The following is a 26,830-nucleotide window of genomic DNA, read 5'->3' as shown; positions in this document are numbered from 1 at the left end:
AAAGACAAAGAAAATATGCTATTTAACTGCAATTTGCAAGCTACTGTTCAAAGATAACATACTCTTTATCTTGTGAATTCTTGAATAAGATTACAATATCCAATCCAAAAATCAATCAATGAAATTTGGCACGGCTCAATGAATAACAAAAAAAAATATACTTTTGAGCCCTGGTTAGGGAAAATACAATCATAGACATATTATCAATTGCAAACCCAAAAAAAAAAAAAAAAATACCATAATATCACCACGCTTTAAATGCTAGACTAAAGCACCTTTTGCTTCAAGTTCCATTTCCATCTTATTATCTGCTTTGCTCAAAACCCCACATAAATCCATACTTCCTGCAACCAAATCATCCACTCTTTCTTCCTCGGTGGATGGTAATGGTAAGTTTATGGATAACTCCCCAATTGATGCTAGTTTTAGTATCTCTGACTCGTTTAATCCCTTTGCCGCTCCAATACTACATGTCTCAGCCCCAACATGCTTGGCCATTGCATCTTTGAATTTTTTTATCTGCAATAGGAGAAATTTTTGTTTAGAACTATTGATTCATTGTTGTCAAGATGATTAAGGAACAAAATTGATTAATGAAATACTCACAGTTGCATTTGTGCAGCTAAAGCTACACAGATGTCCATCAGCTCCTCTATAGAATCTAAAGAATGGAAGGACATGAATGTGGAGACTTTGACACATAGTTCTGAGTTCTTCATAGTTCACTTTTAGAAAAACTGCATCTGGATGCAGTTCAGCCAGCTGACAGATCTGGTTAAAAACATAGAAACTATTAACATTAAAGGAAAAAAAAAAAAATATATATATATATAATGGATTGATTCAATATCCCAGAAATTGAAGAATTTATACCTTGGGATGTAGAGCCTTGCAACCACCACAGCCAGGAGAATAGAAGTCAACTACAACCAGTCTATCACCAGCATTGAGCAAAGAATCAACAAGTTCTTGAGCTGAATGGATCTCTATCATGTTTGGTTTAAGGGTCTTCTCCCACCATCTAAGAGATCTACTAACACAGACTGATGCTCGTGCCTGAAACCAGATTGGACATAAGATTCAATACAAAATTTTATTAAAAAAAAAAAAAAAAAAAAGTTCTTTCAGAAGCAAAAATGTAGCAAAGAATTTACATACATGAACAGCGAATTTGTTTGTTGCTTTGATGTTCCAAGCTCTTAAACGTTTCTGATCCGAGACAACTAACGGTTGGCCATTGAAATCAATACTTAAACCTGAAAAATTTCTGGTTTGAAAAAAGCCAACAATCCCTTTGGTTTTAGAGCCTGGAATAATAAGAGTCTCATTGGACCCAGAAACGTAGAAACCACTCTTCAATGAACAGGACATTTTTATAAGTAAAATAAAGGCTTTTTTTTCTTTCAAGCTTACAGCATTAAACAAGCAGAACCCACAAAAACCCAGTTCACTTTTTGGATCTAAAGCCAATATCTTGAATACAAACTGTCGGCATTTGAAGATTGGGACAAGGAAAAGAAACTCAAAAAACCCTTTGGAAACAAGAAAATAAAAAACCCAGACCCACTTTCTTTTTTTTCCAATCAGTGCAAGATTTTCACAAAAAGATGTGATCTTTTTTACTAGAACACAGTAGTTTCAATAGAGGAAATGTGAGAGTTTGTTTTATTTGCTCTGGCAAAAGCATGAAAGAAGAAGAAGAACAGGAAGAATTAAACAGGTTGGTTGCGAGGGTATAATATAGGAAGGAGGTAAGTGGGGTCAAATTGATTTGGATTTAAACATTATCCAAAATTTATATTTCATTTATAGTAAATTTTCTTTATTTATCACGATTTGGATAATGGAATCGGTGTCTGATGTGTAAGTTGACTGGTATTGAGGATAATTAGGGCTTGTTTATAGGAAGTGAGTTGGGCATATTTAAAAAGATTCCCTTTATTTCCGGTACAAATAGTTTTGTCATATTACCATGTTGTCCCCTAAAACGCCTAAATTTAGGGTAATTAGATGTGTTTTTATGGCTTTTCAGAAAAACGTGGATAAGGTTGAATTATACTATAGAGAGAAAACAGTATTACCAATACAACAATTCCTCTTGTTTTCTGTTTACTTAGTGGTTCAGGCCTCACTTCCCAAGTACATGGCCATGCTTTTCGTTTCACAGATACACGTTTATAACCTTCATTTCATGACACGACATGAACCCGTTTTACTATTTTTAGTGCAAAAAAAACAAAGTCTATTTTAATTACTTATCCACAACTTTTCTTTTTGTTTCGCAATCGGATTAACTGAAATGTTAACTGTTTTGGTGGTAATTTACAGTCAGATATTTGTCGAGAGGATGATGCCAGTTCATGCTAGATAAAGTTCACTCAGTCTCAGTCTCAATCTCAATTTTTCGTTTCCTTTTATTTTAATGGGATGAGATTGGATATTAAGTTATTGCCCACAGGATTTGGAGGTTTCGGTGACCCACAGAGAGGGAGGGAATCCATTGTATTGGAACTTGGTTTGATAAAACCAAGGGCAGAGGTATCTTCCAGAACAAGTCCATGGATTTTGGATATTTCATTTCCAGAGTGATTTACAATTCAGGATTCAGCCATGCCCACATTTGTCTCAATCTGGACACACTAGTCGATGGAATTTTAATATTTAGAAATCACAACAAATCTTTGTTATAATCCAAATGATGAAAAAGTTTGTATTTCTCTAATCAAATTTGACTCCTAAAATGTGAGCTCATAACATATACAGGTGAAGGGCACTTTGAATTGTCACAATATAACTTGATGAGTTTAATATTCAATATTGCAAGTTGAACATGTAATAAATGAGTGCCCCAATTGCTGGTCTGGGGCACCAACCAGAATCACATAGAAGCCTGTGAATTGTGAATCATTTGGAGAAGGGCACATCTCTAAGTAAATATTTATGAGAGAAAGATGCGGAGCAGTATGGGCAATGGCCTCGGCCTTATATAAAATACTGAAAAGAATCAAAAGATTGGATTGGATTGGATTGGATATTTGAGTGGAGGATTAAAAGTGGTGCAGAAATAGTCCACAAGGCTGCAGCTCCGAAGGTTTTGTGTACTTAAAATTGCTAAATAAAAAAGCAAAGGAAATGAAGGATGGATAACATGTAGAAAGAATCCAAGAATTTGAGATAGAGTTTAATGTATACTTTAAAAGCACATTTGGATAGCTTAAATAATAAACTCTTTCTTGTCCATTACATCTTATCCATAATAGATCAGAAATGGATCAAACATTGTAGTTTATCCATAATATCAACTTTCGTTTTCATGAGATTGACCATGCAATTAATCCATGGGTTTCAAATTGAGCAGTGAGGCTTTTGGAGGCTTTAAATTAGAGTCCAAAAGCTTGTGCTTGTTGCAACCGAAAAAAAATCACACTCCATCTTATAGGCTATAGATGCAACTAATTACAAGAATAATCTTTTTTGGATGACATTAATCACTGCTAGAAGTTCCCCAATCCCCCTAGAAGGCAAATGCAAATTGCAAAATAAAAGGACCAACCATAATTTTAACATTTAAAATTGAAAATGCTTAATTGTCAGAAGTGGGATTTGAACCCACGCCCTCTTTCGAAGACCAGAACTTGAGTCTGGCGCCTTAGACCACTCGGCCATCCTGACATTATCTGGAGATCTTTGATTGTTTTATTAATTAACAATAACTCATCATAGTAATAATACGTCCGCAATCACCCACATAATTTCCGCAAAGTAATAAAAAACAGCTGGTCAGTTTTCATTTTTTTTTTATTTATAATTTCTGGGGCTACATATGATGGATGAGTATTGATGTGTTTTATGGGGATGTTTTCTTGTTGATGGAAGACAGTCTGCTAAAATGAGTTGAGTATTTCATAGAGAGTTAACGACATGTTCCCACCCAAAAAAAGTTTCATTGACATTTTTCCACCCTCAAACTTTTAAAACACCCTCTTACTACCCAAATAATATGTTTCCCTCTGATTTGGGTGGAAAATATAGTGATTTACGAAAAAGCCCTCTTTTTAGCGGATGATGGGTTTAGTAAAGAAATTGAGCAACAGTTAAAAGATAGAAAAGAATCAGAATTCAAATGGGTGAATGGAATCCTGAAATTTAGAGATAGAGTGTATGTTCCTCAGGATATTGAATTGAGAAAGAAGATTTTAGAGGAAGCACATAGTACTCTCTACACTGCTCATCCAAGGAGTGTAAAGATGTAGCAGGATTTGAGAAAGAGCTATTGGTGGCCAGGGTTAAAAAAAGATGTAACTAAGTATGTTACCAGATGCTTGGTGTGCCAGCAGATTAAAGCAGAACATCAGCGCCCTTCATGATTGTTGCAGCCCCTTAGTATTCCTTTGTGGAAATGGGAAGATATTTCTGTGGATTTCATTTTAGGTCTTCCTAGAGTGCAAAGGGGTTATAATACCATTTGGGTGATTGTAGATATATTGACTAAATCTGTTCATTTCATTCCAGTTATAGACAAGATCTCCTCTGATCAGTTGGGCTGATTATATGTCAAAGAAATAGTAAGATTACATGGAGCACCTAGTAGTATTGTCTCAGACAGGGATGTAAAATTTATGTTAGTATTCTGGAGTAGAATGAAGAAGGCATTGGGTACTAGGCTTAATTTCAACACAGCCTATCATCCTCAGACGGATGGACAGACAGAAAGAACGAATCAAATATTGGAGGATATGTTACGGGCTTGATGTATGGATCACAAGTTGAATTGGTGTGACATTCTCCTTCTAGTTGAATTTGCTTATAACAATAGTTATCAAGCAACCATTAAAATGGCACCATATGAAGCCTTGTATTGAAGGAAATGTAGGTCTCTGTTACATTGGGACGAAATAGGAAAAAGGAATGCATTAGCTCAAGCTCTTGGTCCAGAAATGACACAAAAAATGATAAAAAATGTAAAGTTAATCCGACAGAGAATGAAGCAGGCCCAAGACAGACAGAAGAGCTATGCAGACCTGAAAAGACAGGATATAGAGTTCCAAGTAGGAGACAAAGTGTTTGTGAAAATCTCTCCTAATAAGTGGGTGATGAGGTTTGGAAGAAAAGGGAAGCTTGCCCCTAGATATATCGGTCCATATGAGGTATTAGAGAAAGTGGGCAAAGTAGCTTACAGACTTGCCTTACCAGCCAGTATGGACCGGGTCCATAATGTTTTCCATGTTTCCCTGTCGCGAAAGTATGTTAATGATCCTTCACATATACTACAAGCAAATAAAGTGGAGTTAAAGGATGAACTAATTTATGAAGAACGTCCAGTTCAGATTCTGGATAGAAGAATAAAAGAGCTCTGAAATAAGAAAGTACCGCTTGTTAAAATACTGTGGAGGAATCATAATGTAGAAGAAGCGACATGGGAGGTTGAGCAAGATATGAAGGAAAGATATCCAGACCTCTTCAACTAAATTTCGAGGACGAAATTCTTATAAGGGGGGGGGATGATTGTAAACCCTACGTTATTATTCCGATGCCCTAAGGTATGAAATTTACCTTTTCAAGTAATTTTCTTTTTTTGAATAGAAGGGTAAAATGGTCAATTTGCATGCATTTCAAGATGTGGCCATTATAAAGTGTAAGGGGTGATGTCATTGAAGAGAAATGAGGGTAGAATGGTCATAAAGTTGATTGATATGGTTAAATGGCGTAAACGGTAACCAAGGGTATAATGGTCTTTTCATACAAATCCATATGAATTAAGTATCCATAAAAGTGCACCAAGGGTAAATTAGTCATTTACCTAATAGGATTGCTTAATTATTAAGTGTTTAAAAGAAGTCAAATGGCATTAAATGATTGCTAATCATTATGTTGTAGTAGAAATGACCAAAATGCCCTTATATGCAAAATTTATACCAAATGACCCATATCTCTAACTTTTGATGGCCAATCCCATTTGGGAATTAAAAAAAATGAAATATTTATAACATATTTCCTTGGTTAAGTCGGCCAAAACTCTTAGAACATCAAACTCTCTTCTTCAAGTCTCATCTCCCTCCATTAAAGGCTTAAATTCAAGCTCTCTCTCTCAAAATTTTCATAGGATTTCAAGTTTAATTTCAAAGGAGATCACCATCCACACTTAAAGAAATTCAATTTCAAGGTTTAAGGTGAGTTTCAAAACCCTAGTTGTTCTGATTTTTAGTTAAAAGAGAAATTCATAAGTGGTTATGTGTGTAAGGTAGAAATGGTTAACCTTTGGAGCTAATGAGGAGTGTTTTTTTTTTTTTATTTTTATGTTATGTAAAAATCTTTCTTTTTTTTTTTATTGATAACACCTAGGGTTTATGAAACTTACATCTATTTATGTTAATTTGAGTGTGATGCTATGTTTTGGTTATGGATTGTGTAAATGGGTGTGTTGATTGGTGTATGTGTGCATATGGAGGATGATTATGCCAATTAAGAAATTTGTAATTGGATGATGTTTTGGCACTTTTTGGTTCTGTAAAAAGGGAGGTTTTTATGGCCTTTTATACTTAGAATGACATGGAAAATACTATGAATGTGTCGGTGTCTAGCAATCATTTGCTTGTGTAATACACTAGCCATTGAATTCTATCCTCTTCCCGAATGAGAGTTGCGCTGACCGCAAACTAAGAGATGGATAGGCAGAGAAATAGGATTTCCTTGGGAAGGGGCATAGACAGAAGAGGTGGCTTTCCGATGTGCTCTTTTATGCTTAGGAAGGCTCTCTCACACTCTGGAGTCCATTCAAATCTCTTGTTGGCCCTGAATATATTGAAGAACGGCAAACAACGATTTGTTGCTCTCGATATGAAGTGATTGAGAATCGTTATTCTCCAATTCAAGCTCTGAGCTTGCTTTTGATTGGCGGGACTTTTCATATCTTGGAGAGCTTTGATCTTCTCAGGGTTGACTTCAATTTCCCGATGGTTAACCATATACCCTAGGAATTTCCTTAAGGATACTCCGAATGAACACTTAAGAGGATTAAGTTTCATTTTATACCTTCAAAGTATGTCGAACATTTCTGCGAGGTTAGCTATGTTATCTGCAGCGACATGCGACTTAACCAGCATGTTATCAACATAGACCTCCATTGACTTCCTAATCTGCTCGAAAAACATATGGTTAACTAGACACTAGTAGGTCACCCCAACGTTTTTTAGACCAAAGGGCATGACTTTATAACAGTACAATCCTTGATTCATAATAAACGAGGTATGTTCCTCATCGGGCGTGTATATCGAGATCTGATTATACCCTAAGTAGGCATCCATGAAGTTTAATAGCTCATGCCTGGAAGTGGCATCGACGATCTAATCAATTCTAGACAAAGGAAAACTGTCCTTTAGACAAGTTTTGTTGAGATTCGTGAAATCAACACAGGTTCGCCATTTGTCGTTGAGTTTCTTCACCAAAACAGGATTGACGACCCAACTCGGGTAATGAGCCTCCCGAATGAATCCGATTGAGAAAAAGTTTATCCTCCTCAACCTTAAGAGTAGCATAACACTCTGGGTCTATGGCTCTTCTTTTCTGGCGAACCAGCTTGACCTCACTGTTGATGTTGAGTGCATGACATATTACATTCGGGCTGATCCCAATCATGTCAACATAAGTCTATGCAAAAACATCAATATTACTGTCTAAGGAAGCTTGTTAGATCGGTAGCAAGCTGAGGGCTGAGATTGCTTCCGATTCTCAACACACGAGTTAGCTCATTCTGGTCGACTAATATCTCAAATAGAGTCTCAACAGGCCCACCATGGGAATACTCCTTCCTGAACATGAGGATTTATATTGTCTTCCACTGGACCTGGTTATGGTTTGATCCTACTGATCGTCATAGCCTGCTCGAGAACACCCATTGGCTTCTCTTTCCCTTTGCATGTCATCTGCACTGCTCTTACATAGCAGTCGCGAGATTCACACTGATACCCTTTGACCTCCCTACACCCCATCGCGATTGGAAATTTCATCTTCAGATGATAGATGGAGGTGACAACTTTGAAGTTTTGAAGTAGAGGTCATCCTAATATGCCATTGAAAACGGACGGACAATCTACCATTAATAATTATGTCATCTTGGTCACTTCGTGGGTCTCACCCAAAGTGACAGGAAGTGCAATTGTTCCCTTGGGAATTAAATGATCCCCTGTAAAGCCATAAAATGGGATAGAGGCAGGCTTCAGATCTGCCTCTTCCAATTGTATTTCCTCGAATTCTCGCTGAAATATGATATTCATGGCGCTCCCATTATCCACCAACATTCTGTGGACTTTGCACTGACCTATTTCAGCTGCGATGACGAGTGCATCCTCATGAAGGTGATGCAATCGTATCGCGTCTTTCTCTAAGAAGGTAATCTCCTCCTCTTTGCGCACCTTAGCAAGTCGCTGCACCGTGTTTAACAAACTCACGAGGTCATGGCAAGCTTCCCGAGCATACTTCTCCTAAACACCTCGAGAATACCCCGCGAGGTACGGCCCTTAAAATATAATTCCAAAGAAATGGAGGCCTTTGTGACCATGGCGCTTCTTCCCATCGTCCTCTTAATCTTTCTCCTGAATGAGAGTCAGACCATCAACATACTCCTTGAAGTGTCCCCGTTTAATAAGGTCTTCAATAGCCTATTTAAGAGCTCAGCATTTATCGATATGGTGCCTATTATCCCGATGATAACCATAATATTTCTTGCTGTTTCTTATTGAAGAGGGATTTTTCATGGGCTCTGGCTCTCCAAGCAGATTAGCTTCCTTTGATTTATCCAGAATAACTGATACTGATGCATTCAATGAAGTGTATTGATTCTTGTCACCATCGCGATGAGGAACTTGGGCATAAGATTTTTTGAGCTCAAACCATTGCTTCTTTCCTTTCTCTAATCGTCATTAGCCCATTTGCTATCAGACATTCTACTACTCTCTTCCTGGTTTTCCTCCCTCCAATTGGGAGCACTGGTCGAAGGACCGGGGTCGTGGCAATTCAAAGCAGCCATTGAATTTTCGATTCTGAGATATTTCTCAATAAGGTTGTAGAAGCGGGTGAGGGAAATATCGTCCTCGAATTGCAATTTTTTCCATAGGTCGGTTTGCGGGCGAACTCCCGCAATAATAAGAGTTCAAACTGAATCTTCGAGTGTATTAGCCACCTTGTTCAGCTCTCTGTGGAACCTATCAATATAGGACTAGAGGGATTTATTCTTCTCCTGCCGTATGTTGCTCAGATAGATCAACGGCATTAAGAACTTCATATTAGCCTGGAAATGTCTAAAAAATAACTAACTAATCTGTTGCCATAAGTTGATAGATCCTAGCGGAAGCGATCTAAACTAGCGCTTAGCATAAGCAGTCAGAGTCACTACTAAGCAGCGATATTTCGCCAAGTTGGAAACTTGGTGAAGCTCCATGAGGTCGTTAAACTCATAGAGATGATCCTGTGGATCAAAATTCCTATTGAATGCTCGCATATCGGGCATTCTAAATCTTAATGGGAGAGGAGCAGTCAAAACTACTGGAGAAAAGGGAGACGCCTCAGCAACCTGCCCTCGCTCATTCTACTGAGCTTTAAGTTGATCCAGAGCTCGTTGTAACTCCTCAATCGAAGGAAGTAGAGCCACCTGCAGATCACTTTCTACAATGTGGGTTCACTCCCCACAATTACGATTGAGGAAAGACCGCAGATTGGACTTTTCATTGCCTCGGTCGGAGCCTTCGACATACCTTGACACAGCTGGCTAGAGCCATGTGAAGGCACTAAATGGCTTAGGGAGTTATCCTGACCTCCACGATGGTCAAAACTGACCCGCGTGCGGTGGGTATTTCCCTCACGATGATGGTCGAAACCATCATTCTAACGATGGTGGGAATCTCTATGTCGTACACTCCTGTGGGGGTACCCATGCGATATGGTGTAAGACAGCTCATGATGTGACATACCGCCAAGTCGCAAGCCACAAGTATTCTACCTGCCTCACGACCGATATTCACTGGCCCCTTCAAGACTTTTGGCCCATTGTCAGCCACCTGTTTTCCCTTATTTTTACATGCTTTAGTGTGCGTGGTATGAGCTTTCGTCCATTTCCACGCTTTAGCGTGACCCACAGGCGTTTTTGGAGGTGGTATCGCCTTATCAGAATTAGGTGGTACGACCTAATCCAAATTATTTAACCTTCGGTTAACCATTTAGAGAGTATTATTGAACCTCTCTAGGTAATTCATCACAGGTGGATCAAGCTGAGAGGTCAAGGGAATGTCTATCGCGATACCTTGAGGAATTGGAGGCACTTCGGGAGAAGTAACATCCTATACTTGAGGGATTTTCTCATTGTTGGTGCTAGTTCGCTCGATTTCAAAACCACAAGCCATTTGTTCACAAGTAGAACTGATTGATTAGAGATTCTGAATGAAGAGCGGATATAAAATCAAGCCCTCCTTTTAGCGCCAAACTATTGATGCGTGATTTTGACACCAAAGACTCACATGTGCAAAGTGCTAAGGCGTTCTTATAAATTACACGTGAATGATTATAATCAGATACAAAGACTAAAAAATAAATGAGAGATATGATTTTTAAAGTGGTTCATATGCTTAAAGCAAATCCTACGTCCATTATTTCTTTTATATATGTGAGATTACAAGAGGTTCCGTATAGCGAACAGCAAACAGAGATACAACAACTGAGTATTCAGAGAGAATATCAAGTCAATCTCTTTCTCGTAGGTTATCTTTGCTCTGAAAATAAAGATTACAATCAGAATGAGGGTTCGGTATCAGAATTCCGAAAATGAGAGGGGGAGTCCTCTATTTATAGTAAAGGAATTCAAGGTAATTATCACAAATCTGCAAGTGGGTAGGTGTCGTGCAAGTCTTTCCTTGTCTCCCATTGGCTGATAACTTGGGAAATATCCTCAAATTATCTAGGGCTTGGACAGGTTTGCAGTCCTCAGTCACTCATAGACAAATCCTAAATCTGCTAAGTCGGTGACAGCCATATTTTTTCTGTCGTGGGGCAATGTGGCAGCTCCTGGACAGCGCAAAGCCTTCCTGAACTCTAATTAGTGTCCACTGACGTTGGCTAACATTAGCCCTGATTTTTTAGGCATTTCAAAAATTAATTTTAAAGAAAATGAAGAGTATGTTTTTATTGGATTTGAGAATTAAATTCCGTTATGTGTTTGTGTTGGAGATTATTAGTTGAGGAGTGAGGAAAGTAATGCAAAAAATAATTTTCTCAAGTAAATAAATATTTTAATAGCCAACAACATAAGACTTAAGAAGAATAGTATATACAAATTATATGTATGAATGGTTTAGCTAATTAAAACATAGAAAAATAATTACTTCCTCCCAGCTTCTTCCAATTCTTGAAGTCCTCCAACCTTTTGCTCAATCTCCTCAATTAGCTCCTCCCTCCATAACTCTGCTCTTGCTTCTTCTTCTACTTCTTCTTGCTGCTCATCACCATTTAATTATTACAAGTGAGAACATCTTTTTACTTACTTATGCTTTTACAAATTACCAACAATTTTATGTTTTCTTTTTTGGTAACAAATCGAGAATAAATTATATAATCTCTTTAATGAAACAAAAATTTGAGTACCTTCTCATAGAACCAGTGTCCAGTACCATCTCCTCCATCTCCTCTGTACACTTCTGAGTCATAGTATGGATCCTAAACAATATTATGCTCTTCTAAATCAGATACCCAGTTATTCCAAACTAATGAAATTAAGTTTATGTTGTGAATATTAGTGCTTACTTTTGTGGCACTAAAGAACATGCATCCCCAGCAAGTGAACATGATGTAGAAAAGATCTTCACCATAATAACGAAACAAAAAAACAAGTAAATATTACTTAAAATTGAAAGCATAGAAGATAGGTGTATGAAGGGAGTAACCAAATACTTACAGACGTTCTTAATGGCTTGATCACTGAGATGCCAAACGGATTTGTTAGTTATAAGATCTCTTTGCCCTTCTGCATGCTCAACTAGAATGGCCATTAGAGGCCAATCTGGCAATGCATTTGCTTTACTTAAAGAAGCCCTTTTCTTTTTGCTTCCGTCAACCTTATTAATAACCCAAAATTATTACATTTTCTTTATATTCCTGGCAACCATATACAAAGAAATACTATACATATATACCTGCTGCCACCCATTAAAAAGTCTAGTTCTTGGACACTGCCTACGCTGCAAGAAATTAAGATACTAATTCATTTTCAGTGAGTGAAATCTTCAAACAGAGTATATAGATGGGGGAGAATTTACCAATTTTGATGCTTGGAAAGAGGAGTGAACATTTGGGTTGGCAATGGTGAAAGTGAAAATAGCGTCAGCCATGGTTTAGAAAAAAGAGAGGTGTGGTAGTGTGATGAAATGTGGAAGGTTTATGAGGGCAGGAGGGAAAGTGGATAAGGAAATCATTTGTATCCACCCTTTCTTTTGCTACACATTCAACTTGTTAGATGTGAACCACCACTGTATGGCCTCATGATAAAAGAACAAAAGGAAATTCTCCAGTTTTTGAGTTCGAGTCACCCCAGACGCTAATAGGGGTAGTTATTGCAAGATTATCAGTCGGACTTTAAGACTCCAAGGGATTAGTTGAAATACGTGCAAATTGGTCCGAACATTCCTAGTGACAAAAAAAAAAAAAAAAAAAAAAAAAACTTAGTTGCATGTGGGTGACTTATGTTCCATTTAATGACCACCGTGTTCCTTTATGTATTGGTTAATCAGTTTGTCCAGATTTTGGGAATAAAAACAATTGAATTAAAGTATATAGTCTCCTTTGTCACAAATGGTTGCACCAAAATAGACCTGATCGAATTAAAATATATAGTCTCAGACTTCTTTTTTCTTTTATTAAATGTAAGATCTAAAAAAATATACAATGAGAGACTTTATGGTCATGTGGATTGATACCCATTATGATTTTTTTTTTTTTTTTTTTCAAAGCTAGCATTATTGTGTCCCCTTAATTCTTTTTGGAATGTATGTGTTGATGGTAATTTTTGGCAAAGAGGCCCAATATCCTATTACACGGCCCGCATAAGATCTTAGGCCTAAACGAAGCTACAAAAAAGCCTCACGCATGGCCAGATCACGGGCTCCTTAAAAAAACCCAGAAAGTCAATTCCGAGGATCATGATACTATTCAAAGGCCCAAAACCCTGTTTGTTGATTCTCAGGATTGTTTTGTTCCTCAAAAAGCCCAAACAGTTGATTCCCAGGTTTTACCAAATAAAAGTCCCAGACTGTCATTCTTATTATTGATATAAGACCACGTTGACATTTTTGTCAGTGTAAGACCACTCTTTATCAAGGCTGTGGGCATTCCTACCAAATATAAAAGTCTTACCATTTCTCAAGGCTCTGGCACATTCCATACAAAACCACCCTTTATAAAAGCTCTGACATCAGATACACAATAACAAGCAACATGCAACTACAACATTAAGTAATTCTTTTTCGAGAAGGATTAGCCATTCTTCCCATTCCGCAAGAAATAGAATAATCTCAAGTAGTTAGCAACTGAGAATACAATAGAACTCAATCTAGTAGTTCACCTGGAAAGGAGAAAGAATAGACATATCAGTTTAGGAAAGTGAGATAGATCACTTTTTACTATCTACTCAGTGAAGCAAGGGAAAGAGAATATCATATCTTTCATAAATGCGGATGGACTCGAGCCACTTCCATGGGGCATTATCAGATAAGAAAATCTAATATGACTTATCAGAAATTAAAACGTTTTTATTTTCTTGATCATAACTGGACATTTCAATTTTAATAAGCGTGAAAAACTCTTTTACAAAAAAAACCCTAAAAATGTATTTCAAAAATTTATTCTAAATTTTTTTGAAACTATTATAATATTCGAGGCAGTAAGAGAACAAGTATTTATTATCAAATTCATTTTCAATGGGCGTCTAGGTTCTTTTATTTGCAGGACTTTTTTTTTTTATTTCTTTTGAGATTATTACTTATTTTTTCTGCAGTAATTTTTTAATAGAATTTATATTCCAAAACACCATCAACAGGTTTAGCCAGGATATTTATGTTAAAAAAACAAATATGTTTACGGTGACCGGAACACCAGTTGGCCTATTAGCTCAGCTGGTTAGAGCGTCGTGCTAATAACGCGAAGGTCGCAGGTTCGAGACCTGCATGGGCCAAATTTTATTTTACCTTTCTATTCCTTGATTGGGTTGGGCTGATTGGTCCAAACTTAAGAGATTTGATTGGGCTAATTGGTTCGAACTTAAAATGGTTAACAGTCCAGTTGGCCTGATTCATCCCCCCGCCCAAGATTTCTGACTTTGGATTTTGAAAATTTTGACCCGAAACGAACAGTTCATCCACGTCAAGTGTGAACCAGTTGAAGACTTGAATTAAACATAATTTAAAGAGTTAACTATTTTTTCCCACCCAAATAATGGTTTAGCGATACTTTTTTACGTATAGACTTTTAAAATACTATTTTACTACTTAAATTTATATTCTTGCGACGAACAAAGAGTAAACTCAATCTAGACAATTAGGGCTTTTGAAGAGGGGAGGTTGATCTATCTTTTGGTGATGGAATGTTAGATTTTGATAGTTATGATTGATCGGAATTTGACTTAGGAGGGGCGACTAAGCAAACTTTAATCGCTCGATTGCCGGTGATTAGCAAAGTCGGCAGAAATAGGATTTGAGAGGTTTTTGTGAGTGATGATCGAGGAAGAGAATGGTGATGGTGTGGGGTTGCAACGATGCCGAAATAAAAAATGAAATATAAATTTGGGTAGTAAAATGATATTTTGAAAGGTATGGGTAGAAAAATATCATTAAATTATTATTTAGGTGGGAAAAAGTCATTTACTCTAATATTAATTATATGATTGACTCACTGAAGAGGTCTTCATAAAACAACTATAGTTGTCAATAAGTTATTATTAAGATAAGACTAATCATATTCTAATGCCTTAAATTAGTTATTAAGATATTAATAATTATATCATGTAATGCCTTCACACTATATTAAGATAATTTTGATCAACATTTAATATACATAAGCCCCTGTGTTCCAACTTGTTTTTGTATTTTAAAATCTAAATATTATAGAAGAGAAATCCCTTATGCTCCACGAAAGTCTTGATTAATAAATTAAAGAAAGGTCGAACGACATCCTTCCACCAAACTTTGTCTTATAGACAATTTCGTACGCAAAAAGTTTTAAAATGACAATTATCCATTTTTCGTTAGTATTTTCTGTTAAGTTTAATTGAAGAAGGATAGGATAGTAAATTTAGAAACATTCAAAGGATAATTATGTCAATTTTATCCCATATATATATAATTGAAGAANAGTTTTCTATTCCTTGATTGGGTTGGGCTGATTGGTCCAAACTTAAGAGATTTGATTGGGCTAATTCGTTCGAACTTAAAATGGTTAACAGTCCAGTTGGCCTGATTCATCCCCCCGCCCAAGATTTCTAACTTTGGATTTTGAAAATTTTGACCCGAAAGTCCGAAACGAACAGTTTATCTACGTCATGTGTGAACCAGTTGAAGACTTAAAGTTAAACATAATTTAAAGAGTTAACTATTTTTTCCCACCCAAAAAATGGCTTAGTGACACTTTTTTAATCGTATAGACTTTTAAAATACTATTTTACTACTTAAATTTATATTCTTGCGACGAACAAAGAGCAAACTCAATCTAGGTTGTTAGGGCTTTTAAAGAGGGGAGGTTGATCTATCTTTTGGTGATAGAATGTTAGATTTTGATGGTTATGATTGATCAGAATTTGACTTAAGAGGGAACTTTAATCGTTCGATTGCCGGTGATTAGCAAAGTTGGTAGAAATAGGATTTGAGAGGTTTTTGTGAGTGATGATCGGGGAAGAGAATGGTAGTAGTATGGGGTTGCAACGATGCCGAATAAAAAATAAAATATAAATTTGGGTAGTAAAATGATATTTTGAAAGTGTATGGGTAGAAAAATATCATTAAATCATTATTTGGGTGGGAAAAAGTCATTTACTCTAATATTAATTATATGATTGACTCACTGAAGAGGTCTTCATAAAACAACTATAGTTGTTAATAAGTTATTATTAAGATAAGACTAATCATATTCTAATGCCTTAAATTAGTTATTAAGATATTAATAATTATATCATGTAATGCCTTCACACTATATTAAGATAATTTTGATCAACATTTAATATACATAAGCCCCTATGTTCCAACTTGTTTTTGTATTTTAAAATCTAAATATTATAGAAGAGAAATCCCTTATGCTCCACGAAAGTCTTGATTAATAAATTAAAGAAAGGTCGAACGACATCCTTCCACCAAACTTTGTCTTATAGACAATTTCGTACGCAAAAAGTTTTAAAATGACAATTATCCATTTTTCGTTAGTATTTTCTGTTAAGTTTAATTGAAGAAGGATAGGATAGTAAATTTAGAAACATTCAAAGGATAATTATGTCAATTTTATCCCATATATATATAATTGAAGAAGGATAGGATAGTAAATTCAAAAACATTCAAAGGTAATTACATCATTTTATCCCACATATATATATATATATATACACACTCGAAAATCCCAATTACACACTTACCCAGCCTTATTGATCGTTTTTTGGCTAATTTTCACCTATATATATATACACACACGAAAATCCACTCTAACCCCGATTACACATTTACCCAGCCTTATTGATCTTTGTTGGCCTAATTTTCACCTCCCCGCAACCAATTGCCCCCACCATGCGCCCGCTATATTCAGGCCAAATTGGCCTGAATATGGCATCATTGAGCATCCCCACCGCCATCAACATACTCCCCACACCTCCCTTAACAAAACCCCTCTCTTTCCCAAGCTGTTTAACCCCCCTACTACCGGCAGCCGCAGACAGTTGACAACCCCAACCATCACCACCCTTTGGTTCACCGGCTTCTCCCTACAAAACCCTTAACCTTTTTGACCCCGACAACCAACTGTTCGCCGTCCGTCACTCAACCTTGGGTTTGTTGCTTTAAAAAAAAAAAAAAAATTGGTTGTTGAAGATTTTTGTCTGATGAAATTGAAGTTTAGGGTTTGTTTGAAGGATTAATTGAAGTATTTTTGTGATTGAATTTGGCCGAAAAACCTAACCATTCATCCTCCCTGCCTAGCTTGTCCACCAATCGTTCATGAAAAGTCCCTAGCCATCTCCCTACATGTAATTCTAGTCACCATTTGCGTGCGAATTTACTATCACATTCTTCTTTAGTTAAACTTAACGAAAAATATTAACGGAAAGTAAATAATTATCATTTTGAAATTTTTGAGTTACGAACTTGATTCTGAGACAAAGTTTGGGCAGGAGGATGTCGTTTGGCCTTAAAGAAAGATTAATACTAGCTTTACAAAGAGGCATACAAAGACCCATACAAAGAGTCAAATCCAGCCCTTAAAATTCATGATTGTCTCTTTCTCTCTCTCTTTTTCACCTCTTTCAAGGGCTAGATTTGACTCTTTGTATGGGTCTTTGTATGCCTCTTTATAAGACTAGTATTACTCTAAAGAAATAATGTTACTACTGTATTTCAATAGTCCACATTCTAGAATTTTCCCTCCTTACAAATCCTATCTTTTACTAAGCAAAATTAATTAAAGACCATAAAAGAAAGAAAAAGCAAAAGATGCATATCACACTTCTAACATTGATAATGTGACTCTGACCAAAAACCTAACGAAATTTCCAACCAAAGTCATCCCCTAACCTCGAGATTATCTTACTTTTCTGGTTTTGTTTATAACCAACCCTCTCTTTTCGCAATTTTTTTCTGACAAAACGATGGGGAAACCCGGACTCCTTGATCTTGAGAAGCACTTTGCCTTCTACGGCGCATATCACAGCAACCCAGTTAACGTTTTCATACACATAATTTTTGTGTGGCCGATTTTCTTCACTGGTCTTATTTTGTTCTACTTTGTACCTCCCGTTTATGATGTTCAGTTTTTGCCATCTGGGTTGTTCGGTTCCGCCCTCGTTTTGAATTTCTCATTCTTGTTTGCCCTGATCTACGCTTTGTTCTATTTTTGTATGGATAAGAAAGCTGGTTCTTTGGCTGCTTTGCTTTGTTTTACTTGTTGGGTTGGCGCCAGTTTAGTTGCTAATAGACTTGGATACTCTCTGGCTTGGAAGGTATTTTATTTAGTTTAAGAAAAGAAAAAGAGTAAATTACATATGATTATCTGTTTGGTTGGCGAGAAATTGTGGGAAAATAAGAGGAAAAAAATCCAGCTTCTGGGTATACCTTTTATTCTTATTTTTATAAATTATACGTACTCTATGATGTGATTGACGTTGGATATATTATCTTATTACAAAGTTTTGATTTTTACGTGTTGCAAACTAGTTTTAGGGTTCGATTGTTGTTTTCTCAGACTTGATGGGTCTAAGGATGTCTTTAGAATTGAGAAGATGATTGGGCGACCAGTGGCGTTTTTTGAGAAATTATTTGGGTGGTTTCACCAATCTGTCTTCACAGTTTCCAGTACTTGCTCAGAATTGTTGCATTCATTAATTGTTTGAAGCATGTTCAGGAAATTATTTGTTTATTATTTTTTATAATGTTCGGTTGCTATTTAATGTGGGGATGAAAGTTTCTGGAATTTTAGGTAGGAAATTTAATATGTGTTTGTGTCTTATTGTTTATGGATTATGTGGATATAAATCATATGGATTATGTCTTAACAACATCGTTTGAAAAATTGAATGGTTCATTTTGTTTTAAGCATTTTACCATTAGATAGAAATTAATTTTTAGAGTCAGACTACTGAAAGATGATAGGTTTTTGTCAGCAATTGGAGAATTAATTCTGAGCTATCAACACAAGTACAGTGATATCTTTAAGATTTGGTGAAGGGATTTTTAATATGCCCTCTCTCTTCTACTGCCTAAATGGATATTTAACTAAGTATCTCACCGATTCTCTGACTGTAATTTCTCCTCTATATTTCACCATTTATTTTGTTTACTGCTTGATATTTCATTAAGGACTAATTACTTGATATTAGATTGAAGGATAATTATTTTAATAAAGAACATAAAAAATGAAAATTTTGGATATCAATTTTGATTGGATTTCAGCATCTTTCAGTACTCACCAGTTATTCATGTTATCATTTTTCATTGAGTTATAATTATCCTATAAACTCTATCTTAAATTCTTATTGTAAGAATTGTGTTAGCAAATTGTTTTCTCCCTTTATTGATGTGTATAACTTGAGTGACCGAAGTCTATGACTACTGTTGTTATCTGCTGAATATTTGTAGTTTCTTAACGTAATTCTTTTCGTCTTTTGTATGGTTTAGCTCTGTAGTGTACTAATTACAGTTAAGGAATTTTTAACTAACATATCGGCATACAATGAGCTATTTTATGGCAGTTTATGTTTTATTAGATTAGTGCTAATTCTCAGTTGTGTTTACTGTTTACCTCTTTTTTTTTAGTTCCCTTTTCTCTGTTTCTTTTCACCCAGAAAGATACTTTTCTTGATCCTATGCCATTCATTATTTTGGTGCCACTATCTTGAATGCTTAGTTAATGCTGTTTGGTGGAGAGGCCTTCTAAACTTTGTTCCATCAATGGGCCAAGTTCGTCAGAATATCATACAGTCTTGGTTAATAAGTCAAATTTATCCCACGTTTGTTTGAATAATTTAGTCTGACTTTCTCTCAAAAGTTTCGTTAGAAAGTATATGGAGTCGTGTTATCTGTTAGATGTGGTAGTTGGTATTTACAACCGAGGGACAAATCTGCAGGTTGGCTGCTGACTCAACTACGGAGTTTTTTATTTGAGGTTCCACTATTAGAAGTTATGGGGGTCTCTGAAATATCTCATAATGTTTTTTTCATATAATTTAAAAATATTTATAGAAGTTCCTCAGCTCACCTGGAAAATATGGTATATTCTTACTTGCTTTAGATCATTTCTACAGTTGTGATTTGACCAGGTAGGAGTGCCATTGTCACATCATAAGGCCCCTGTGGATGATTTCTTCTGTTTATGAGATGACCATATTCCTTAGTCTGGGTACACATTGCACAAGATCAAACATGTTTCATAACAACAATCTAACTCCATTAATTACTTGGACCCCTAGAACAGGAATCAAACATATAGGTGGTTTGGGGTTCTTTGACTAATTGCTTGTGGAGGAATAGCCACTATAAGTTGCTTAAGCACATGGAAAAACACCAATTATTGTGTTTTCAGTTTGTTCAATTTCGTGTACTTCATCTTTCACGGTCCAAAGTATTCCATCATTTTGTTATCTGATTCTGTAACCTAAGTTGGAGTCCCTACTTATTTTGCTACTTATATAAATGCTCCCTGATTTGTTTATAACATCAACGCAATCCAGGTTGTGCTAGCAGCTCAGGTGATCTGTTGGACTGGACAGTTTTTGGGTCATGGTATCTTTGAGGTGAGTTAATTCTGTAGTTTGAAATTGGTATACTGCATCTATTTCCCTCTGATTTTACATTAAGATTCTGTTTTGTAGAAACGGGCGCCAGCTCTATTGGACAATCTTGTTCAAGCCTTTCTGATGGCTCCTTTCTTTGTATTGCTCGAGGTAATTTCCTTTTCACTTTTCTCTTGAACTTAATTATGGTCATGGTTTTTAAGTATAAAATAGTTATGCAATTATTCATTCGGTGCAGATTCTCCAAACAGTCTTTGGATATGAACCGTATCCAGGGTTTCGTGCAAGAGTTGAAGCAAAGATAGATGCTGAAATCAAGGAGTGGAAGGAGAAGAAACAAAAGAAAGTTTCTTAATTTGGTCAAGTCAACATAAGTTCTGATGATCTGTGTATAAAGTGTAAACATAATGAACGCCATATGTTGTCCAACTAGTATATACATTCAATAAATTTAAACATTTGAATGGAGGCTCATGAATCTGTTCCTCCTTTAAAAATGTATGACATACGTGCAGGCTTGTTTTTCATTTAATATGATTTAAAATAATCTGAAAATAATCAATCTAGTTGTAAGGCAAAAACTCATGCTAAACTCAACCTGTATTGGTAGCATTTATTGCTTTACTACAAGTTTGAACAGACTGAATTCTTAAACTTATACTAGGAGCAACACCAATGAAGCTAATACCAGGCTCTGACTTCTGAACTCTTCTCTCCTGCATTGATTTCCTCACGCCCATTGCTTCGTCCCACTGTCCCACGCTCGCATACATGTTAGCAGAAGTACATAGTCGCTGCTATGATCTGGTTCCAACTCCAAAAGATGTTTCCTTGCCTTCTTCCCAAGTTCGACATTTCCATGTATCCTACAAGCAGCCAACAATGTCCTCCACACAATGGCATTGCACTTCACTGGCATGCTCCTTATCAGTCTATAAGCCTCCTCCACAAAACCTGCTCGCCCTAAAATATCCACCATGCATCCATAGTGCTTAATGGTTGGTTTGATATGGTAAGTGTTGCACATCATATCAAAGTATCTTCTCCCTTCATCAACCATCCCTCCATGGCTACAAGCGCATAAAACCCCCAGAAAAGTAACATCATTTGGGGTCTGAAGATTTTCTTGTAACATCCTTAAAAACAGTGCTAATGCCTCCTCAGTATGTCCATGTGTTGCCAGTCCTAGAATCATTGTGTTCCAGGATACTATGTTCTTCCCCTTCATCTTCTCAAATGTCTCGTATGCTTCTTCCACAGCTCCACACTTGGCATACATATCGATTAGCGAATTCGAAACTGAAGTAATGTTGCCAAGACTAGTATTCTTAATGCAAGAATGAACCCACCTTCCAAAATCTAACGCACCAGATGCAGAACATGCTGAGACGGTCACAACCAATGTGGCATCATCAGGTTCTATGCCACTTCTCAACATTCTCAAGAAAAAGTCTAGTGCTTCTTCGCATTTTCCACAACAAACATGACAATGAATGATGGTATTCCAAGCAACTAACTGTGGTTGGGGCATTTCCTCAAATAGTTTGCAACAAGTTCTAATCTCCTTAACTCTTCCATACATGTGTATGAGTGTGTTACTTACAAAAGCATGCGATTCCAGGCCATGTTTCAGAGTAGTACAATGCATTTGTTGGCCTAAAACAACTGATGCCAACTGCCCACAAATCTTAAGCAAGAAAGAGAAAGTGAAATTATCAGACAAAAAGCCTTTCTCTTGCATTCTCTTATAGTACTCAAAAGCTTTTACAAACTGATAACTTTTGCTAAACCCTCTAATCATGGTATTATAAAGAAACCCGTCTGGGTTTTGAATATTTTCAAAGACTGAGATTGCATAATCCATATCTCCACGCTCTGAAACAGCACAAAACACAATGATTTTGCCGATTACAAAGAGGGTTTGGTGAAGTCCAGATTGGATTATATGAGCATGGATTTGGTTTAAATGTTTAATGGTTGAACACTTTTTGAAAAGAGACATAAGGGTTTGCTCTTTTGAAGTGAGGTTAACATTTGTGTTTACAGCTGTGGTTGTTAGATGGGAAGACAAAGAAGGGAGATTGAATTTTGTACAAGACAAGTGAAGAAGTAAGAGTACTGTTGTTTTGGGCAAGGAATAAAGAGTAACTGTTATGTGTGATTTTAGGCGGGTAAGATAGTTGATAGTCATATTAACTAACTTTACCATATCCTAGTTCAATGAGATGCAGTAAGCAGTTTATATTCGTATACAAATTTATCAAAGTTCATTTTGGTCCCTGAGGTTTGACTTGAATAAATAACTTTAGGTTCAGTAGAACATGAAAGTAACACTCAGGTCCTCACGACATTATTATGAGCACTTTGAACAATGAATACTTTTTGCAAAAGTCTAAAATACCTCTGATATGTTTAATTTTTTTTTTTTTAATTTAACTGGAATTATTTCAATTTTCAATATAGCGTTCAGTTAAGAGCTGTTTAATTTTTTTTTTTTAATAATTCTGTTGATTTTTATGTCAGTACTACGACAATATTAGGGGTATTTGGACATCTAAAAAAAACTACATAAATAACAAGACCTAATGGTTACTTCATATTTTTACTAACCTTAGGATCAAAATGATTTAACCCAAATTTCAAAGTGTGGTGGAAAAATGACCTGTCCGGCCCGACCCGCACGGGTTCCCGGCCCGTCTTGCCAAAAGGCTGGCCCAGCCCGGCCTACCAACCCTAACCGACGGGTTATGATGCGGGTGTTAGCCCACAATTTTTTTTTTTAATTTTTTTATGTATTTTATATTAATATATATATCGTAATTCAATTATCAATTTAATACAATAAATTGTAATATAAGAAAAATTAGCTTTATTCATTTATCAAAAATAAAATTTGTGATGAAAGAAGTCATGAACAATACCTAGTTTCTGTCTTTAAGGATGTTGTCAATAATATTGTATCCCACACCATTGTGAAATTCAATGTAAATTTCCAACAATAGTATTTCTACTTATAATGAAAATTTTTTACATTATCCTTTTTCAGTCAAATTTTGTAACTGGTAGTAAAACAAAGGAAATTTAAATATTTTTCTTAACCTTTTGATTTAGCATTCTATTTATTATCATTAATAAAGATAACTTGCAGATTTAAGACTTCAATCTGCCCCGACTACTCATAAATAGGAGTTTGAGATACAATGTATTGTGCATGTGTCGAAATCAAGTCTCTCTTCTAGATTGGATTATTGATTTGGTAATAATTCTATAATGTTGACTATTCATTTGGTATAACCATATTAAATCATGATATTTCGGAAATTGAGATGAACAGCATTTTATTACTCACACTTGTATAATTTACCATTAATTTTAAATTATATAATCACGCAACATGATTTCCTTCCATAATTGAAAATAGAATAGTCAATGTACACCATGATCTCTTTCACATACCTTTTCGAATTCATATTTATATCAAAAGTTAATAAATTGAATCTAAATTTTCCCATTAAAGGCAATATCAGGTATAACTTAAGTAACAAAAATCTCTGAGAAATATAGAAATCTCCCTACCTTTAAATTTGTTGGTGTTAAAATAAACGATAAAGGGTTAATTATGTATCTATTCACTAACCCATCACATCATAAATTTTAACGCTACTAACCATAAGAGATTTTTATTATTTGTAAAATCTCAAAATGGCCAGACTTGTTATTTGAATAGACTTGATAGGGTCGAGAAATGTCTTTATATTTTACTTTCCAATTGAGATAATATCAATCTTCTAATCATTTAATACTCAAGTACAATCCCTGTGATGATGTCTTAACATTAATCTAATTTTTTTCGGCCAACCCACGGTTGGCGGTTTTTTTGTTTAAAAAAAAAAACCCGGTCGCTATATAAAACCGTCCTCCATGGATGCATGCAGATGGCCGGGTTAGGGTTACCCATCTAACCCCCCATTTGTTCCAACTCTATTCATAGATGCAACACCATAAAAACTCAGATGTTGTAAAACATGAAAATATGAATTACATATTTTTGCAGCAGCATTGCAGAATTGGGTTAATAATTTAAGTCCCGTGGTCCTAGTAGGGTCCAGAATTAGTGTGGACTTGCAACTAGATCCAATGGGCCGAATCCAACCATATCAAGGATCCAAATATTACGAATATTAAAATAATTTGTCCTTTTTATTGTTAAAATTATTTTTATTAAATGCTTTAAGTTGGAAAAGATTAGATTCCTTACATTTATTGACTGCTAAATCTTAATCAGTTACTAATCCATTATATCAACTTATCTTCTATTTATGTATCTACCAATTATTGGCGTCAAATCCTTGGTATTTTAAGTTATAGAATAATATTACTATACTTGGGACATGATGACTCTATTAGCTAAATTGAATGATAAACGATCAATATAATATAAATTACCCTGAATAATTTTGATGTAACACTGCCCATTAAATTATTGCAACTTTCATATAAAGACGAGTAAACGACATTTTCCCACCCAAGGTTTAGCGAATCTGCAAGTTTCCACCCCTAGTTTCATAAATTGCAGATTCCCACCCTTAAACTAATGCCGTTATTTTTTTCTCAAAATAATCCATGTATGTCAAATTTCTCTCAAATAACCCCCAGAGGATCCCGACCAAGCCAAGAATCTGGCCTGATTCCAGTACCATTGGACCTCCCCGACACCACCATCAACATCCCCTTATCCTCCTCGCCAAAACTCCTAACTTTTTCACTCAATTGCACATCGGCGAGGTGCCAAAATTTGGTTGGAAAGGGGCGAAAAAATGCAAAAACCTAAGGGAGAGACGACGACAATCGGCGAGCAATTGTAGCCGACAATGTTAGGGGTTTTGGTGGGGGGAAGCCAACGATGCTATTGGTGGTCTTGGGGGTAGTTTTCGGTGTTGAGACTTGCCGGAATTTGGATGAAACGTCGATTGACACTAAAAGCGACGGCAGACGATTAGGGGATTCAATCAACCTGGGAGGTTAGGGGTTTTGATGTGGGGGTTGAGGAGATTGTAATAGTGGTGTCAAGAGGCGTCGATTGTGCTAGAAACAAGTTGGAATAGCCTGAAATTGCCGGTAGGGTGAATTAGAGAAGTGAAGGGTTATTTTGAAATTTTGAAACTTGCAGGTTGGCCAAACCTTAGGTGGAAAAATGTCGTTTACTCTAAAGACAAATATATACCACAGTATTCTCAATTTAACATATCAATTACCAACTACTTAGTACTCACTCTTTTTAAATTCAACTAGTTATGAGGGAAGGATTACTAAATTGGTCATTTTAAATAGTTGAGTGTTTCATAAATTAAGATGGGTTTTTTAAAATTATTAAAAATCCTCCTTTATAATTATTGAAGATCCCCTTGAAATAAGGAATTTTTAATTGGGATTAAAATAATTTGTTTAGAGTTGTAGATGTGGTTGAAGCAAGTTGCAAAAGATTATAAAGAATAATGTTATCCATAAAGAAGTTTGTTACAACTTCCTAAACTAGTTTATAATAATTTATAGGAGTTGTTCAACTCAATACTAATCAAATATTAAATTCATTTCACTTAAGTGTTTTTTACTTGTTAATTATGAATTAATTAACTCAACCAACACTAAAGTAATATATTTCAATTCTGTTCCAAGGAAAATCTATAAGGAAATAAGGATCACTCCAACATGTTCTCTTTATAGGAGACGATGATCTTTCAGAACAAGCACTTAATGATCAACGAAATTCCTTGGAGTTTTCATTTGAACCCCATCAATAGGGTAACACATTATTTTACTCTAGTTTCAATTGGGAAAATGAATTCCATAGTTTTTAATGTCTGGCAACATAAAATAGATCATAGTCCATGCAAGGAAAACTCTAATTGGACAATAAAACCAAATGGTCTATAGTATACTCCAATGGTTAGGAACCCGGCCCATGTGACAACTCGGCTAGGGGACCGGGTCATTGTTTGACTGATCTAACCGATTTGATCGGTAGTTTAACCGTCCATCCCGTAAGTTTAAAATCTAGCAAACACACCCCTGATAAATACACATCAGTCTCTTTAGGTTTGAAATCCAACAAAAATACCCTTACAGACAGGTTACGATCGACGGCCAACCGGACTTTGGGATGATGGAGTTTTTGGTGGGGAGATGTCGTTGAGGCCAATAGAGGGTTCGGGGGTGATTTTAGGCACCAGAATCTGCCGAAATGAGGGAGAAAGTGCTAGAATGTGAGGGGGGTGAGTGGAAGGAGCAAGGGGTGTTTGTAATTTTGAGGGCCGATTT

General features: G+C 35.9%; 4 protein-coding genes and 2 non-coding genes across 6 annotated transcripts; 2 read left to right on the top strand and 4 right to left on the bottom strand.

Moving 5' to 3' along the window:
* Positions 1 to 205: 205 nt before the first annotated feature.
* On the bottom strand, positions 206 to 1,757 carry LOC116114147 (thioredoxin-like 1-2, chloroplastic). Its single transcript, XM_031400300.1, has 4 exons — positions 1,159 to 1,757; positions 874 to 1,056; positions 607 to 771; positions 206 to 519 (listed from the first exon to the last, which is right to left on the bottom strand). The coding sequence occupies exons 1-4, from the start codon at positions 1,369 to 1,371 to the stop codon at positions 262 to 264; spliced, it is 819 nt and encodes a 272-aa protein (XP_031256160.1). The 5' UTR covers positions 1,372 to 1,757; the 3' UTR covers positions 206 to 261.
* Positions 1,758 to 3,588: 1,831 nt separating this feature from the next.
* TRNAL-CAA lies at positions 3,589 to 3,672 on the bottom strand. Its single transcript has one exon. It is a non-coding gene; the product is annotated as a tRNA-Leu (tRNA).
* Positions 3,673 to 11,239: 7,567 nt separating this feature from the next.
* LOC116114148 (photosynthetic NDH subunit of subcomplex B 4, chloroplastic-like) lies at positions 11,240 to 12,457 on the bottom strand. Its single transcript, XM_031400301.1, has 6 exons — positions 12,300 to 12,457; positions 12,177 to 12,221; positions 11,939 to 12,098; positions 11,788 to 11,843; positions 11,629 to 11,700; positions 11,240 to 11,479 (listed from the first exon to the last, which is right to left on the bottom strand). Exons 1-6 carry the CDS (start codon positions 12,369 to 12,371, stop codon positions 11,366 to 11,368), a joined length of 519 nt encoding a protein of 172 aa, XP_031256161.1. The 5' UTR covers positions 12,372 to 12,457; the 3' UTR covers positions 11,240 to 11,365.
* Positions 12,458 to 14,135: 1,678 nt separating this feature from the next.
* TRNAI-AAU lies at positions 14,136 to 14,209 on the top strand. Its single transcript has one exon. It is a non-coding gene; the product is annotated as a tRNA-Ile (tRNA).
* A 3,497-nt stretch (positions 14,210 to 17,706) lies between these two features.
* LOC116114138 (uncharacterized endoplasmic reticulum membrane protein YGL010W-like) lies at positions 17,707 to 21,070 on the top strand. The gene is made up of 5 exons (XM_031400290.1): positions 17,707 to 18,223; positions 20,450 to 20,512; positions 20,591 to 20,662; positions 20,751 to 20,903; positions 20,940 to 21,070. The coding sequence occupies exons 1-4, from the start codon at positions 17,873 to 17,875 to the stop codon at positions 20,865 to 20,867; spliced, it is 603 nt and encodes a 200-aa protein (XP_031256150.1). The 5' UTR covers positions 17,707 to 17,872; the 3' UTR covers positions 20,868 to 20,903; positions 20,940 to 21,070.
* On the bottom strand, positions 20,989 to 22,703 carry LOC116114126 (pentatricopeptide repeat-containing protein At2g36730-like). The gene is given in 2 exon segments (XM_031400280.1): positions 20,989 to 21,293; positions 21,296 to 22,703. Coding segments are annotated over 2 exon segments (1,596 nt in total). The 3' UTR covers positions 20,989 to 21,105.
* Positions 22,704 to 26,830: the final 4,127 nt, after the last annotated feature.

Source organism: Pistacia vera, unplaced genomic scaffold (assembly GCF_008641045.1).
Source record: "Pistacia vera cultivar Batoury unplaced genomic scaffold, PisVer_v2 Contig700, whole genome shotgun sequence".
Taxonomy (NCBI): domain Eukaryota; kingdom Viridiplantae; phylum Streptophyta; class Magnoliopsida; order Sapindales; family Anacardiaceae; genus Pistacia; species Pistacia vera.
Note: the sequence above shows the minus strand (reverse complement) of the source record. Positions and strands in the feature narration are given on the sequence as shown.

Bases quoted from the DNA above. Each gene is read 5' to 3' on its own strand.
- LOC116114138 (XM_031400290.1), top strand. From the start codon at position 17,873: ATGGGGAAACCCGGACTCCTTGATCTTGAGAAGCACTTTGCCTTCTAC. The intron at 20,513-20,590 runs GTGAGTTAATTC...TCTGTTTTGTAG, and splicing joins TGGGTCATGGTATCTTTGAG to AAACGGGCGCCAGCTCTATT. The intron at 20,663-20,750 runs GTAATTTCCTTT...CATTCGGTGCAG, and splicing joins CTTTCTTTGTATTGCTCGAG to ATTCTCCAAACAGTCTTTGG.
- LOC116114148 (XM_031400301.1), bottom strand. From the start codon at position 12,371: ATGGCTGACGCTATTTTCACTTTCACCATTGCCAACCCAAATGTTCAC. The intron at 12,222-12,299 runs GTAAATTCTCCC...AATTTCTTGCAG, and splicing joins CTTTCCAAGCATCAAAATTG to CGTAGGCAGTGTCCAAGAAC. The intron at 11,480-11,628 runs GTACTCAAATTT...GGTGATGAGCAG, and splicing joins GACACTGGTTCTATGAGAAG to CAAGAAGAAGTAGAAGAAGA.
- LOC116114147 (XM_031400300.1), bottom strand. From the start codon at position 1,371: ATGTCCTGTTCATTGAAGAGTGGTTTCTACGTTTCTGGGTCCAATGAG. The intron at 1,057-1,158 runs GTATGTAAATTC...ATCTGGTTTCAG, and splicing joins CAAACAAATTCGCTGTTCAT to GCACGAGCATCAGTCTGTGT. The intron at 520-606 runs GTGAGTATTTCA...CTCCTATTGCAG, and splicing joins TTAGCTGCACAAATGCAACT to ATAAAAAAATTCAAAGATGC.